At 36.6% G+C, this 18,150-nt stretch overlaps 1 protein-coding gene across 1 annotated transcript in view; it reads left to right on the plus strand.

Moving 5' to 3' along the window:
• Positions 1–4,587: 4,587 nt before the first annotated feature.
• The window catches only part of OLFM3 (olfactomedin 3), a 313,170-nt gene continuing 299,607 nt past the window's right edge, over positions 4,588–18,150 (plus strand). The window contains exon 1 of the mRNA XM_006830904.1: positions 4,588–4,891. Coding sequence (XP_006830967.1) covers positions 4,823–4,891 — 69 coding nt within the window. The 5' untranslated portion in view covers positions 4,588–4,822. The remainder of the gene's footprint in view (positions 4,892–18,150) is intronic.

The raw sequence follows: 18,150 nt of genomic DNA on the forward strand, positions 1-18,150 counted from the left end.
AAAAAAAAAAAAAAGATCTACAGATTAAGAAACACTATGCAGGATCATTATGAATATCAGAGCTGATTCCACAGCACACCCTACCGTCCACCATATCCAATAAAGGTCTAACACCAGGTAGCAACCTGATAGACAAGTTTCAGACTAAGACAGACTAGGAAGAAAGATCTAGTGATCTACTGAAAATTAGCCACATTTCACAAAAGAATATTATCCTATATAGTACTAGAATATGAGCCCCCTAGCTTGAAAAAGGAATCCTTGTGTGGTGCTGTGGGATAAAGCACTAGACCACAAGATCATCTTGAATCACAAGGTCAGCCATTCAAACTCACCAGCCACTCCTCAGCAACCCTATACAGGGTCGCTGTGAGTTGGCATCGACTAGATGGCACTTAATAACAACAACAAAGTTGGAAAGCTTTCAATATTCTTTGCCAACATCATAATTTCAATGCATCAACAAACAAATCTGTTCTGAAAACAGTACAGTCAGAACGCTCCTTGGAAGCAAAGATGGTGAGACTTCGTGCCCAGTGCTTTCGACATGTTGTCAAGAAGGACCAGTTTTGGGAAAAGGGCTTTTTCCTTGGAAAATAGAGGGTCAATGAAAAAGAGGAAGTCCTCCCACCGAAAAGGATTGACACAAAGGCTACAACAATGGGTTCAAACATAACAACAATTGTGTGGATGGCACAGGACTGAGAAGTATTTTGTTATGTTGTGCATAGTCAGAGCCTACTCAATGACACTTAACAACAACAGGTTGGAAGGTACTCAGAATTTACAGTGACATTAACAAAGGGCATGACCAGACCTTCACCAAAGAAAATATACAATAGACCAATAAACATGAAGAAATGCTCACAATCAGTAGCCATTGCTGTTGTTTTTGTTAAGTGCCGTCATGCTGATTCTGACCCATAGTGACCCTGTATAGGGTTTCCAAGGAGCAGCTGGTGAGCTTGAACTATTGACCTTGCTGTTCAAACAACTTCGAAGTCTGACGCATTAGCCCACAGTGCCACACTAGGACTCTCAGTAGCCATTAGGGAGATGCAAACCAAAACAACAATAAGATATCATCTTAACCCACCATCAATAGGAAAGCTCAAAAAAACCCAGAAAACAACAAATGCTAGTAGGGTGTGGAAGGTATAGGACCCTCCAACTCTGCTGTAAAATGGTGAAACAGCTGTGGACAACATTAGAGCACTTTCTTGTTGCTGTTGTTTCTAAGTGCTATCAAGACACTTGCTGCTATTGTTAAGTACTGCTGAGTCGGTTCTGACTCAGTGGCCCTGTATAGGGTTTCAGAGGAGTAGCCGTTGGGATTCAGCTGCCGACATTGTGGATTACAGCCCAGTGCTGATCTTACAGCACCACACTAGGAGCTCATCAAGTCACTTAGAAACTTGTGAATAGAAATACCATACGACCCAGCAAACTCTCTACTTGGTATATAGCATCAGGATATAAGATCCATAACATGAATAGACATATGCACACCCATGTTCATTGCATTATTCACAATAGCAAAAAAAAAAAAAAAAAAAAAGAGACAACCTAGATACCCATCAACAGAGGAATGACTGAAGAAACTTTGACACATACACACAGTGGAATATCATACAACAATACAACAATGGTGAATCTGTGGAATCTGTGGAACACCACATAGCATGGAAGATTCTGGAAGGCATTATGCTGAGTGAAATTAGTAAATTGCAAAGGGTCAGATATTGTATGAGACCACTACTTTAAAAAGTCAAGAAAGGGGTTTTATTCTATAATAAACTTTCTATAATGGTTTCTGTGGATGGCAGGGAAGGGAAATTATTAAAAAATAAAATAAAACAGAGAGTGAAAGAAATAATGTATAGTTTGGTCTGGTCATTAATATTGTGAACTAAGTATATAAGACCAGAGCAAAATTTCATCCAGAATAAGCATTTCTTGTCATTACAAGAATATCTCAATGTATTTAAATATTAAAATTTGTATGGCTATATTTTCATGTTAGTTTTTGTGTGCCTATTAAACATAGCTTTTTGTAACCAAACTAGCATTCTGCGTTGCCTACTGAGATTATGCATTTATTTTACAGTGTTCCCAGTTGCTGAGACTGGAACATCAACTAGAGTGATGAGCTCTAGTTGACCTCAGGATGAACTAGATTGTGGAATTTGCAACTGCACAGAATTTACATTAGAATAGGGGCACCAATTAACAACAAACAAGCACATTGATTTATTATTTTACTAATTTCAATAAAATTACATTGAACACCTAATAATAAGCAGTCAACTCTGAAGATAAAGGCAAATAGAAAATGAACTTTGTAAGAGAGAACATAGAAATGAGTAAACAGGTAGATTTTAAATAATTATTTCAATATACTATGCTTTTTGAACAACTCTGAAAAGACAAAAATAAATAGTTGACCATTGCATATCAGAATTATCAATACTTTAGAGTATTGATATGTGAGCAAAATATGCCAGTACAATGTGATAAGTGTGCTTGTTCATAGGTAAGTGTATGAAATGAAGTACAGAAAATGAAGCAAGTAACTCAGAATGTTGGTCCTGAAAAGCTGTATAGATGATATTTGAGTAAGGCCTTAGGGGTTAGAGTTAGAAATGGAAAAGAATGATTAACTATATTTTAAGAAAAAAGTATATCCCAAACCACATATAATCAAAAAATTATGCTGTATTCAGATAATAAGGGATAAAATGCATTATTATAACCATATAGCTATAACACCACTGCACATTCATTTTCAAATTGTACAGTCATGTGAAGAGCTCAAAAAAATGCAGAATAAAAATTTCAACAACATTTCTATATTTGTTGTTGTCATTATGTGCTATGGAGTCAGTTTTGACTTATGGGTGGGTTGAATGGCTGACCATGTGGTTGCCAGTCTAGTGCCACATCAGGGTTCATTTGTGAACCTGAAAAAATTTTGAAAAAAATTATTCTATGCTAATTTTCCTTGAGGGAAAGAAAGAGAGTTTGACTTAAGAAATAAATGTGAATAGAAGAAAAAAAAATGAGTTAACCACAAATATACTCAACATTGTTGCTGTTTTTGTTGTTAAGTGCTGTCAAGTGGTTCTGACCCATAGCGACCCTGTATAGGGTTTCTGAAGAGCAACTGGTGAATTTGAACTGCCAACCTTATTGTTCAAACTGACCTTGAGTCTGAGTAGTTATCCTACCACCCTACACCAGAACTCCATAACTTAAATGTGTTATTCGGTGCCATCGAGTTGGAACTGACTCATAGCGACCTTATGCACAGCAGAACAAAAAGCTGCCCAATCCTGGGCCAACCTCACTATTGTTGCCACGCTTGAGCCCATTGATGCTGCCACTTTGCCAGTCTTTGCTGTGATTCTGGAAGCTATGCCACCAGTAATTTAAAATACCAGCAGGGTCACCCATGGTGGACAGGTTTCAGATGAGCTTCCAGATGAAGACAGACTAAGAAGAAGGAGTGATGAACTACTTCCAAATATTCAGTCACTGAAAACGTTATGAATAGCAGAGAAACAAATATAGAAAGAGATAAATAATGCCTCTTCGTTTATACAAGGAGCCATGGTGATACAGTGGTTAACCAATAGACGGTGGTTTGAATACAACAGCTGTGCTTTGGGAGAAAGATGTAGCTGTCTCCTTCCATAAGGATTGTTGTTGAATACCATTAAGTATATGTTCCGACTCATAGTGACCCTCTATAGGGTTTCTGAGGAGCGGCTGTGAGTTTGAACCGCCAACCTTGAGGTTAGGGATCCCGAGGTTATTCTACAGCACCACACTAGGGCACTAATACACCAGGACTCCCCCGTAAAGATTATTGTTGTTGTTAGCAGCAATAAGGCTTACAGCCTCGGAAATCCTACAGGACAGTTCTATTCTGCCCTATAGGGGCACGATGAGCCTAAATCACTTGAAGGCAATGGGTTTGTTTTGCTGGTTATTTATTTATGCACAATATCTTCATATGGCCAAAGATTCTACAAAGAAAACACATTAATACCTGACCAAATAGACTTTATTTTAATGGGCTATTCATAAATGATACTGCATATATATTCGTACATATTGTGTCTTAGAGAGAAAACGTACAGTGATAGTCTGCTCAGCAAACTTTTGTTTAAATCTCTACATACGATATGAAGTCGTCTGTCAATGACAGCAGAAGGTTCCAGTTTTTTAATAATGTTCTATTTAGCTGAGTTTTTACTTCTCTGAAGCTCACATTTGCCAGCCAGTGCTGAACTGAGCACAGAGGGTCGATCTTTGTTTAGTTAAATTCCCCCCAAAACACCAACCCACCCCACCCCACCCCCCAAGTCTCCAGGAGCTGTAGTGATGTCATATCCGTTGTTCAGGTCTCCACACCTCTCCCAGCAGTTACTCCCTTTCTCTCTTCTTGGGTCAAAACTTTTGAGCTGGGCGGGCTAGAAAACAGTCTGGGAGAAGGTAAACTGGAACACGCGGGCTGGAGGAACTTCAGCACCTCGGTCAGCACCCACTGCAGCCTAGTACACCCTCTAGGGCCCCCGGACTTCCAGCTCTGAGAATGCCTGCGGAATGATCGCCCCCCAGGGCGGCTGCCGCTGCTGCCGCTGCTACTTCTACTGCTGCCGCTGCTTCTGTTGCTGTTACTGCTTGCCACCACCGCCTCTGCCTCCACTGTGCTCTGACTGGCAGGCAGAAAGTGCAACTGACAAGAGGAAGGTCTCTGCAGTGAGAGTGGAGTGGCTACATAAAGGAGAGTAAAGAGGGGGCAAAAACCCAGATCAGAATGCAGGCGACGTCCAATCTTCTCAACCTTCTGCTGCTTTCTTTGCTTGCTGGATTAGATCCTTCCAAGGTATGGGCAATATTTTAACTCTTATTTGAAATAAATATGCAATGTGTAACAAACCCACCAAAAATCAAAATAAATATGCCAAAAACGACACGGGAAACAGCTTTTCCAGCTACCTCGTGGTGTCTGGCTTTACCCACTGCTTAGAAGATAACAAGGTGAACTACCGTAGGATTAGCTCCTAAAGGTAGAGTCTTAGTTCGAGGGGGGAGGGACCAGGAACGAATGTAATGTGTATGGGCAGCGGGCAATGCGGCTCTCTGGGGAAATGTAGCTTATTTTGTGTAAAACTGCTTTATATGCTTTTTTGAAATCGGACGGGTAATGCAAAAGACTTTGCAGATGAAACAATGCCATTTGTAAAAATATATTAGGAGATGGTGAACCGTTTCTTTGTTGAAAGCAAGAAAACGTTTACCAGCTGATCCTGTTCAATAATACTCCCATCTCAGACGTGCTGCGGTTTGTGTCCAAATCATTTGGGATGCTGCTTGTAACACACACGGCAAAACAGCAGAGCTATTACTCTGCTATGGCTGAGAAGCGGTTGATGAAAGGGGCTCGTGTTTGTTTGCTTCTTTCTTTTCATTAAGGAAATTAAGGGGCACTAAGGAAGTTCTGATTGCCACTGTGAAGAAACAGGAAGTGAGAATCCTGTCAAACTAAGGAGGGCAATAGGAAGGATGAGTTGTCTCATAACTGCTGAACTCGGAAAATTACCCAGTGCTAGCAATTAAAGTAAATGTTAATCTCTTTTGATGAAAAGGTGAGAAAATATGAAAAAAAATATGTTTAACGGTGTAAGCTTGATGATAAAGTGAGGCGATTTGAGAGCTTTAGCATTCTAAGAAAATTTAAATTATCTGGAGTAAAAGATAAGGCATTTGGGTAAAAAGAGTGAGAGATACAGTTTATTCATCATTTTACTAATTTAAAGCACCAAGATCAATTTGATACTAAAGAAAGCAAATGCTGTATTATAAAAACATTTATTTAGAATTTTGTGAAGTTATTTTTGAAACTTCACATCTGTGTAATGCAGAGAAATTAACTTTCCTTTCTTAATTCAATAAACTAAGACAATTCAATAATCTAATATATGGTTGGTTGACTATAGTAAAAACTTAGAATGCTCTCATATATACTAATTATATCTGTGAAGTTTTCATATCTGGGGAAAGCTGATGACAATAAAATCATTTTATTTTAAAGCTATGGTGGTACTGATATTGTCACTATGAAAGCTTCACACAGTGTGTGAATGCCATCTTAATGATTTGAATGGCATCTTTCACATACTAAGTGGTAGCTTTAAAGCATTTTACGCCCAGGTGAAAAGTGTTGATTTTGCTTAAATAGATAGCTATTTCCCTTTGCACCTATATTAGCATATTTCACAGTCAGTGGCATGTTACATTATTTTTCTTAACACATTCTACTATGCATCTTATTTTAAATATTCCTGGTAAAACATTTTTAAAAAGCAAAATTGATTACTGGTTTACTGAAGAAGAAACTATTTGATTTAAAGTGAATTTCATTATTGTTTAAACTGGATACATAGGAATGTACATTTCTTAACAATAACATATGTGATTGATTTGTCTGATATCTTTAATGCATAATTATCTTCATTGCCTGTATCACATTCTTTCTAAAACTAAGTGTATATAGACACAGTGGATCTTTTGTTAAGTACGAAGATAAATCACACAAAAAATAAAAACATTCTCAGTAATATTTTTTTCTAGTTTTGATGAACTTTTTTTCTGAGTATTCAATAATACAAAACTTTTCTTCAGATATAACTGACTGTTGGACCCAGATGAGCTCATAAACCTAGGCAAGGAGGAGATTGCATTAACTTTTCAAACTATCCTTTTTAGCTTCTCGATACTGCAATACAGTTTGAAAATAGCAGAAGTTGATGATTTGTTCTATACCACATATGGCATTATAGAGACTATTAAAATATTTATAATAAGCTATTTTAATATTGAAAAAGTTCTTTGGAATTTTAGACAAAATATTAGTGGAAAGAAAAAAAAAATTAGTAGCTACTTTTGTATGTTTTATTAAATGAACACTAATTACTAAATTTATTGCTTCTTCCCCCAAAAAAAAACTTACAAAGAGAACTATTACATTCTCAAAGTAATTGTTATTTTTCAGTTAAAAATTGGGATTTTCTCAAAGTTTATTTAATGTCATGACAATTGCTTGATATGTCATGCCAATTCAGATAGTAAAATTAGCATTCTTAGTATAAATTTTGTCTGGTGAAACAAATTTAAACCCAAGATAAAAGTATCACATAGACCAGTTTTGAGACAAAAAAAAAAAAATAGTAATTCAAGTGATGACACTTTTAAGAGTGCAAAAATTCTAAACAGTTGTTTCTTTTAAATGATATTATTGTATTGTTTTAATATTGCAGGATGGTATATTTCATAATCATATTTTCAAACAAATGTATTTACCTTAAAGTTGTCTTCTATATTATTAAACTTTATTTTAATAATAAACATGTGTAATCATACGTGGAATCACAAGAGCTAGAAAAATAGCAGAACTCTTAGAATTAAATATATTTTTAAGTATGGAATGGTTGCATATATCCAAGGTTGGAAATCTAAATCCTAGATGTGCTTCCTGTGTTTTAGTTTACCTGCAAAGGGAACACTTTACTAATGACAGTGGTTACTGTCAATGCTATTTATGAATGACTATATTTATGTTTATAATTTATTCCGTGATTGAAACTTACAGATCTTATATAACATTTTATAAAGTGCTTATGTATCGCCATCTTATGGTAAAATAAGTTACTTGACAATCAGTTTTATTTTTACATTCTGAGAATTGCCCAAATTCCTGTTTTCATAGGATGGATTTACTTTCAGCAAGCACTTACTTTCCTTTCATTCACTCAACATATCAGAAAATTGTCAAGGTTAGTATTTTTATTTCAGAAGAAAAGGCAATTCACTACAAATTAGTTATTCATATTTTTATAGAATTAGATTATCAATTTTCCTCTCAGAATTACATTTTCTTAATTAAAGTCTAATTAACAAGCTCCCAGTTTTAGTTAGAAAAAAACTCATGGGCATTTCACTTTGTCTATATTAAGAGATGTCAATTAATTTCATTTGCAATAGAGTCTGAATTGTAGGAAATATGACTAATTATTATTCAATAAGGAAATTAATAAAAAACAACAACCCTGAAACCTTGTATAAATTCAATTATTGCTCAGTTTTATAGAAAAGGGCTATTTCTGTGTAGGAAATTCCTGAAGGTGGCTGCTAGGTGGCATCTCTGTGCTTTTAAACTGAAGGCATCCAGTTCAGTTATGACCTTGATAGTACAAAGAGTAGACTTCGTTTTTGTTTCCAAGAAGATTTTTAACAGACCAATATTTGAGCATTCTCACAAAATTTTAACCCCCATGAATTTCTCTGTTCTGTAGTACTGATCTATGAAGAAAGGAGGAAATAAATACCGTGGTGCAAGTTCCAAACAAAATGTGTACACTAGAGTCAAACACTTTGAGAACAGTTAAAAACAGGTGGCATAGGCATACTCACACATTGCAATCACTGCTGAACTTTATAGCCATCATATTTTCCTGATGAAAGTAGTGAAAAATAGCTTATTAGGGGAAATCATGTTTATGTTGAGCAATCATTCACTATCTTCTTATTTTAAAATATATTAAAGAACTTGTTGCCCCTGTACTTACACACACCACAAGCATAAAAATAACAGTGATTCAGCAATAATCTCCAACATTAAACAATTCAACCAATTAGAACTTTGCCCTGAACAAAGCAGTTTCCTTAAAGCAATATAAACATGATAGGAACTCAGAATGTCAATAATTATATTGTACATTGTAAATTCCATTATTAATTCCAGTAATTAATAATGGAGTAAACTATGTACATGTACCCTCATGTTTAGTAATGTTACATAATTACCAAAGGCTAACAAAGCTAATGCTGTTCTTAAGTGTCACCGAGTCTGTTGGTATTCTGTTTGTATTCATAGCAACTCATAGGGTTTCCGAGGAGGAGCAGCTGATGAGCTTGAACTGCCAACCTTGCAATTCAAACAGACCTTGCAGTCTAGCTCGTTAACCCACAGTGCCACACCAGGATTCCAGAAAGCTTGTGTATAGACTAGGAAGCCATTTGCTCTTTCCAAACATAAATGGAATTCCTTGAATCTTTCACTTTTTTGACATATCAAAGTTCGTGGATATTTAATTACAGTAGTTGCCAAACTGAAATTGATCTTGTTGCACTGAGATTGTCATCTAGGAGAAGACAGGTTGATTTTAGGGAAATTGGCAGCAATCTCTGGTCTTGTTACTATTTTGCTTTTTTTCTTAATTTCGTATGAAAACAGTCAAAATAAGAACTTTAATTCATTGTATATAAATCTCCCTCTGTGTATATGTAGATTTGTTATTGTTGTTATGGCACCTAACAACAACAACAAATCTACCTGTGTAGAGGTAGATTTATGTACAATAAATTAGTTAAAGTTTCTTATTTTGACTGTTTTCAAAACTGTTTTAAACATAAATTACTGGCAATTTACCTAAAATCAACCTGTCTCTTCCTAGATGACATTCTCAGTACAACAAGATCAATTTCAGATTGGCAAGGACTGTAATTGTATAGCCACAAACTTTGATATGGTAAAAAGTGAAAGATTCAACGAATCCCTTTTATGTTTTGAAAGAGCAAATATCTTCCTAGCCTATTTTATCTCATTCTCCTTTACCCCATTAAACTTTAATTTTGCAAGAAGTAAATATTCTTTCTCTTGGCAACTTGAAAGAAATAAAATGGTGCTATTTTCCTTTTAAAATTATTATTCCCTTTAACACTGAAATAATTTTCTTTTAAACGTGACTATATGATTAAGGAGCTCTGGTAGCATAGTGGTTACAAATTGGGCTGCTAACCTCAAGGTCAGCAGTTTGAAACTACCAGCGGTTCCATTGGAGAAAGATGAGGCTTTCTGCTTCCATAAAGATCTGCAGCCTTGGAAACCCTGTGCAGGGTCACTATGAGTCAGAACCAACTCCACGGTACTTAACAACAACAATATGATGATTGGGGTCATGATGATAGGATAAGAACTGGACAGCTCATCACAATGTTGGCTGTTCAAACCCATCAACCACTCCTTGAAAACTCTATATAGGATTACTATGAGTTGGAATGGACTCAAGAGCACTTAACAGCAACAAAGATTATGATGACCAGGAGTCCTGGTATGGCACTGCAGGATAAGAACTGGAGTGCTAACTGCAAGGTTGGCAGTTCAAACCCACTAGCCATGCCTCAGAAATTCTATAAAGGGTAGCTATGATGCAGGGTCCAGTCAATGGCACTTAACAACAATGTGCTGATTGATGCTTTTGTTGGATGAGAAAGCAGCACAAGAGTGACAAGCAGAACAGACAAGAGTCCCCAGTGTCAAGACCCTACTTTGGCGCTGACAATGTGTATGACTTTTGCAAAGCTATTTAACTTTTCCTGATCTTAGTGTTCTAATCTGTGAAATGATGAAGCTGGAAGATCTTAAGCTTCATTTTGAAACACTAGAATGATTCTGTTTAACAATATGTGATCATTTCTCAAAATTTGGGAAAGCTTTATGTAGGGTAATGTGGCTTAAAAGATCTTAAACTATAGGTATGAGCCTGCCTACATCATATAATGAATTTATCATCTGTGTTTAGCATTCGAAACCATCTCTTCAATTACCTACTTCTTGCTGTACCACTTCCTCCACACTTCCTGTCTACACACCTGTGTTCAGGTTTCTGTTCATCCACCAATCATAAAATACTCCATTGAAAAGATCAATTTTCAACCTAGTGAGACTGAAAGCCAATGCATTACCTACTTTAGCTATAAGTCTTTTATTAATGAAAAGTTTTCTAGTGAAAAGTTATTTGCCATATCAAAGGATTTGCTTTTCACCTCCTCAGAATATTGAAGAGATGGCAGAACAATATAGGAGAGCTACTAAAACAAATAAACAAACACAAACATGGGTCCGTAAGTGTTACAAACCATTAAGTGCTAGACAACTAGCATAATGTTAGTGGTTTGAACCCACCCAGAGTCCTGACTATCTGCTCTGAAAGGCCAAAAACCTGAAACCTTATGGAACAGTTGTACTCTGCACACATGGATCATTGTGAAATGGAATCAGTTGGTTGGCAGCTAACAATAACAAGTTCAAAACCAAATTAAAAAAAAAAAAAAGTATCACATATTATGTAGCTGACTTTTCCTACTTAGAATTTAGTTACATTCTTAAGGATTTTAGCGTGACAATTATTATTATAAAAACTTCTGTTTTTGTAATAAGGAAATGTATGCATACAAAAAATGGAAGTGAATAAAGCTTACTTTAACTTAGAAAATAAAACTTGGCATTTGATTTACTCACATATTAATTAACTGTCATTTTACTTTCAAAACAATTAATTGTCAGAAATGAAATTAAGAAGTGGCTTCCTGTTTTTTGTTTAATGAAGCACACATTATCATGACAATATTTAAAATAAATATTAAAAATGCTATCCCCAAACTAATGACACTATGAAAACTGGCATCAAACTTGAAATCACAAGAATTAATTTTAAGGTCTAGTTGTGCAATTCTTCAGCAAGTCTCTTAAGCTCCCTAAAAACTCATCTTGTATAACTATGGAATATATATAACAATGAAATTAATGCAATTACTGATGATACTACACACTATAATATGTTCATTTTAACAACAAAAACATAGCATTTACAGCAAACAACCTATATCCAAATCTATAGCCTAATATACCATATATAATTGTTTCTGTTTTTAAGTGCTATTGAGTTGGTTCCTACTCATAGCGACCCAGTATAGGATTTCCAAGGAGCAACTGGTGAGCTTAGACTGTAGACCTCGCGGTTCAAACTTACCTTGCTGTCCGGTGCTTATCCTACAGTGCCACACGAGGCCTCCACTATACGTAGTTGTTGTTGATGTTAAGTGCCGTTGAGTAGATTCCGACCCATAGCGACCCTGTATAGGGTTTACTAGGAGCAACTGGTAAGCCTGAACCGACGACCTTGCAGTTAAAACGGCTTTTCAGTCTGGCGCATTAAGCCACAGCGCCCCACCAAGACACCACCATACATGTTGTTGTTGTTGTCAAGTGCCATCGAGTCGGAACCGACTCATAGCTACCCCATGCACAGCAGAACGAAACAATGTCCGATCCTGGGCCAACCTCACTACCGCTGCCACACTTGACGCCATCAATGATGCCACCTGGCTGATCCATCTCGTTGGGGGTCTTCCTCTCTTTCTCTGACCCGCCACCTTACCCAGCATGACATCCTTCTCCAGCGACTGTTCCCTCCGGACAATATTTCCAAAGTATGAGAGATGACGCTTAGCCATCCTGGCCTCCAAGGAGCACTCTGGCTGCACTTCTTCCAAAACAGATCTATTGGTTCTTTTGGCAGTCCATGGCACTTTTAGTATTCTCCTTCAAAATCACAACTCAAAGGCATCAATTCTTCTATGATCTTCCTTATTCACTGTCCAGCTTTTGAATCCATATGAGTTGTTGTTAAGTACCGTGGAGTCGGTTCCTACACACAGTAACTCTGCACAGGGTTTCCGAGGCTGTAAATCTTTACGGGAGCAGAACACTTTATCTTTCTCCCGCGGTTTCGAACTGCTGACCTTGAGGTTGGCAGCCCAACTCGTAACCACTACGCTACCAGAGCTCCTTACCACACACTGCTGTTGTTGTTATTAAGTGCCCTCGAGTCGGTTCCGCCCCATAGCGGCCCTGAACAGGGTTTCCAAGGCTATAAATCTTTACGGGGGCAGAAAGCCTCATATTTCTCCCACGTAGCAGCTGGTAGTTTCGAAGTGCTGACCTTGCGGTTCACAGCCTGATTCGTAACCACTACGCTACCAGAGCTCCTTACCATACATAGTAGGCACTCGATAATAAAATAAGCCTCTCTTGGTCTTTCAGTCATGTTGTTTTCTCTTTTCAGCTTTTGGAAAAGTGAAAGTTATCAGCATGGGTTCTTAAAATAAGCCCATAAATTGGGTCAAAACGCCAATTTCAATTTGTCATCTTAAAATTTACATAATAGTATAAAAAGGCACAATAAAAAAGGCACCTCTTACAATTTTCTTAGGAAAAAATACAAGATATGAAAAGCGATTCCATATTTTCAGCGTTAAATCCATTAATAGAAGTTTTGACCTAATGTAAAGCTTCTATAATAACAAATTAACCTCTAGTTTATATAAGACTTACTAACATAACTCAGGAATATAAATATGATTTTAAAGGATATTGTCTGAAAGATAAAAACCTAAAATTTCACAAGAGATGACAGATATGCTATAAGATTAGGAATAGGAATATATTCTAATTTCTAATTCTTCAACTACCATTGGAATTTCTGTTTGTCCTTGATAAGCTGATAGATACCTATTTTTCTAATATAACATGAGGATCATTACACTGATCTGATGAACAGCTCTGCTATGTAAATAAATGTGTTAATGCTCATAAGGCCCTAAATAATATTAAGTCAATCTAAACCATCTGGCATTCTCTCGAGACTTAGTTAACTGAAGAGCCCGACAGAGACACACAGCATGGTCATCAACTAACAGGACCATACACGGAGAGACAGTGTTAGGATTGTACAAGGTGCCATGTCTAAGTGCTGGGCACTAACACTTTGTCAGGTCTTCATTAGTCTGATTTGTATATATTAATTTGTTATTTGAACTAGATTACTCCTGTCACAGGAGACCAGAATCGTGAATAATAACTCACTAACAGACTGTTCTACATGAATGTTTCTAAATGTTATTGTTGTTAAATCCATTGAGTCAGTCTGACACAGAGCAACCAGGTATAGGATTTCGAAGGAACTGTTGCTGGATTTGAACTGCTGACCTTGTGGTTTGCAGTTCATTGCTTATCCTACAACACCACACCAAGGTTCTGTCTTTTAAAAAGTCAAATAGTTTTGATTTGCTTTTTAGTATGCTTTTAATACCAAAAAGGTCCCATATAAAAATACATTTGTGGTGGCCCCCAAAAAAGTATACTTTTTTTTCTGTCACCCATATTATATATATATATTTGTGGGAGAAAGATGTAACTTTCTGTTCTTGTAAAGATTTATAGCATTGGAAACCCTAGGCAGGGTCACTATAAGTTAGAACCAGCTTGATGGCATTTACCAACAGCAAATTAATCCTTGTGAAGAGATTGCAGAGGGAATGGACATATTTAAAGAATTTATCATCAAATAGAATTGCTTTTTGGACCAGGCTGCTAATGGGTTTCCTGTGTTTTTGCAAAGTATATTGTTGGTAAAATAATTTAAACTCTATCTAATTCAATAATATTAATAAAAGAAGGTAAGGCAGGAATTTTCCTGGAAAGGCAGCTGTTGTTAAGTGATGTTCAGACGGTTCTGACTCATAGCAACCCTCTATAGGCTTTCCAAGGAGTGGCTGGTTAGATTTAACCACCAACCTTGCAGTTCAAATGACCTTGCTGTCCAATGCTCATCCTATAGCACCACGCCAGGATGCCTTAAAAGGCAGGGGGTCTAGGAAAAATGACCATCGTTAGGAATATTAATTCACCACCCTTTGTCTTGGATTTCTCTCTCAATTACTCAGCTTATCTTGATTTTCCTTCTCAACAGAAACTTCTACAAAATCCTTGACAAAGTTTTGACACCAATTAGTCAGTGTAATGACATTCCGGCTGATGTTGCTCATATAGAAGCAAGTCCACCTGAGTAACATATGAGTTGATTCTCTCTTTTCAACCCATATTGTTAATACAAAGGTTGGAGCAATATATTGAAACAACACAATATTTATAACAGGCCCTCCTCATAGGTAACTAACGATTAGGAAATGTACCATATTTCAAAAGCATTTGCACAGCATATCATAATGAAGTTTATCTGTGGAACTTTAATAGGTAGTAAACTCTTGGGTGTACGTATGATGGGGTGAGATGAGGACCTCTAACCACAACTTACCCCCAAAAGCAAACCCATTACCATCCAGTAGGTTCCAGTTCATAGTAGCCCTATATAAGGTTTCCAAGACTAAGTATCTTTATGGGAGCAAACAACGTCATCTTCTCTCTGCAGAGTAACCTGGTGGTTTTGAACGTCCAACCTTGTGATTAGCAGTACAATGCATACCATGTCACCAGGGTTCCTTATCTCATGTTGTTTTTGTTAAGTGACTATGAGTTGGTTCTGACTCATAGTAACCCAATTATCCTACAATGCCATACCAGGACACCTCTGTAAACATGTTTTTGTTGGTTTTAGGAGTCATTTCCAACTCATAGTGAAGCGATTGGTGGGCTTGAACCACCAACTTTGCAGCTAACAATCCAGTAATTATTCTACAGTGTCAAATCACCATGTTGTATTTGTTAAGTGTCATTGAGTTGGTTCTGAATCATAGCTACCCTGTATAGAGTTTCCAAGGAGTGGCTGGTTAATTTGAACCTCCAACTCTGCAGTACAAACTGACCTTGTGGTCCAGTGCACATCACCACAGAGGTGTAATTTGAAAAACACTACTAGTTACTCAAAAATGTTGTTGAAATAAAAAAAATAGGATTTTCTAAGAACATTTTTCTTTTTCTTTCTTAACTTGAAAAACAAGGTGTTATAAAACACATATCACAGGTATGCCTACTGTCTACCTCATACCAAGTATTTAGAAGAATAAAAATAAGTTCAGCGAGAGGATCACATATGCTGTTATATGCATGTTTTTGCCTTTCCTTGGAAAACTCTTTCCCTCTTCACCATATGTACAAATCTTACCTATATTTTAAAATACAACTCAAATGTCATCTCTTCCAAACAGCCTTCCCTGGGACTCCTCACAAGCCAAGAGGAAGTAAATCCTATAATCTAAGAATTCCTGTAAGGCAGAAACCAAGCTATTGATCTTAAAGAATGTAGTGATAATTATGCCTTGCAAAATTGTTGATAAATTCCTTACTTCTCACTCCACCCTATTCCATCTTTAGTACTATTTTGAGTTGCAACTTTCTGGGGTACTTCAGCTTTAATACTCATGTGAGTTAATTTCAGTTTATGACACTTGATAGAAAAAGATATTATCATATTCCATGGTATAGTCATAGTATCCAATTTATTTATAAGGTGTTATAACTTAAAATATTTTTAAAATATATATTTTAAAAATATTAAAAATAAATATTCTTTTGAATATTTTCATTTATATAATATCTTAACCTTGTTTAATAAATCAATATATCACCTCTACTTTTCTAATTTTTTGTACTGAATTTTCTTAAACAATAAACAATTTAAAATTTCTGGTGAAATGATTCTCATACTTGTTTGCATACACACTTTATGATAGTACCATTGAAAGTATAGAGAGTACACTGGCTGTGTAGGATAAGCACTGAACTGTGAACCACAAGGGTGGGGGTTTGCACCAACCAGCCACTCTGTGGGAGAAAGACGAGAATTTCTGTTCCAGCAAAAGCCTTGGAAACCTTATATAGGTTCGCTCTTAGTCAGAACCGGCTTCACAGCACTCAACAGTAACAACAGCAGCCATTGAAAGAATGTAAAGTTGGCTCCATATGTGTACTTCATTAGTATATTAGCACATTATCACCAAACAGAAAAAATTTTTAGTGAATAAAAGATATAGTAGTGTTAGTGTTCTCTAAATGTTTCATAAGTAACTTTGGAGGTTAAATTGCTCTGAAAATAAATGCCAGTAATAAAGTTGTTTAAACAGTACAAGTAAACAACTATCTAGATAACCCCAAAGGGAGAGCATAAATTTAATAGATATTCCTTTTTATTTTCTGAACTAAGTTGCAGGTGTTTAAGAAGCATTATCCCATGATGATTTAAATAGCATTACTAAAGGGATCAATTCCAGATGGCAGAATTTCTTCAGATAGAGATTCAGGATTGGAAATTTTGATTCACTGGCACAAAAATGTCATTGAGAAATATTGCTTCACAAAAGGCTACATCACTTCTGGAAATGTGCCTATGACTGTGTTGTTATTGTTGTTAGGTACCATCAAGTCGATACCGACTCATAGCGACCTTGTGCACAGCAGAACAAAACAATGCCCGATCCCGGGCCAACCTCACTACTGTTGCCACACTTGAGTTCATCGATGCAGCCACTTGGCCAATCCATCTCACTGGGAGTCTTCCTCTTTCTCTGACCCTCCACCTTACCAAACATGATATCCTTCTTCAGCGACTGGTCCCTCCTGACAATATGTCCAAAGTATGAGAGACGAAGTTTGGCCATCCTGGCCTCCAAGGAGCACTCTGGCTGTACTTCTTCCAACATGGATCTATTGGTTCTATGGGCAGCCCATGGCACTTTCAATGTTCTCCTCTAACACCATAACTCAAAAGCATCACTTTTTCTACAATCTTCCTTATTCACTGTCCAGCTTTTGCATGCAGGAATTGTATATCTGGAAATAGTTCCAGTGGTATATTTACACCTCCATATGTCCTGTGGCATTGTGACTATATCTTAGTGCATATCACTGTAACGCAAAACAAAGTAAAATATTATTTGGTCAATAACTACTAAGGATTTATAATTATATTAATTATTTCTATAATGCTCTTAACTCACAGTCCACGTGTGTACTGTGGGTTAACGTGCTGGAATGCTAGGTTGCTTTGAAACATAAGGTCAGTGGTTCAAACTCACCAGCTATCTAGTTGGTTCCCACTCATAGCAACCCTAGGAGAGGCTGGTGAGTTTGAACTGCCAACCTTGCTGTTCAAACTGACCTTGTGATCCAGTGCTTATCATACAGCACTACACAAGGACTCCACTTAATGCTATAGACATATTCTTTTCTGCTCATGTAAAGGTTAACAGTTTGAATTTACATTCTCTCAGAAGAGAAAGAGGAGGCTTTCTACTCCCTTAAAGATTTACAGCCTCAGAAACTTTCTTTTCATTAATTATATAATTCATATATAACTAAAATACAAAGAAGAATTGAGAGAAGATAAGCATTCGTTTATACATCAAGGAGGGTTTGAAGTCAGGTTCAATATGCGTCAGAATTGACTTGGTGGCATGCAATAACTACCACCACCACCATGTTTTTGTTGTTGTTGTTGTTGTTGT

This window comes from Chrysochloris asiatica, unplaced genomic scaffold, assembly GCF_000296735.1.
Source record: "Chrysochloris asiatica unplaced genomic scaffold, ChrAsi1.0 scaffold00002, whole genome shotgun sequence".
NCBI classification, from domain to species: domain Eukaryota; kingdom Metazoa; phylum Chordata; class Mammalia; order Afrosoricida; family Chrysochloridae; genus Chrysochloris; species Chrysochloris asiatica.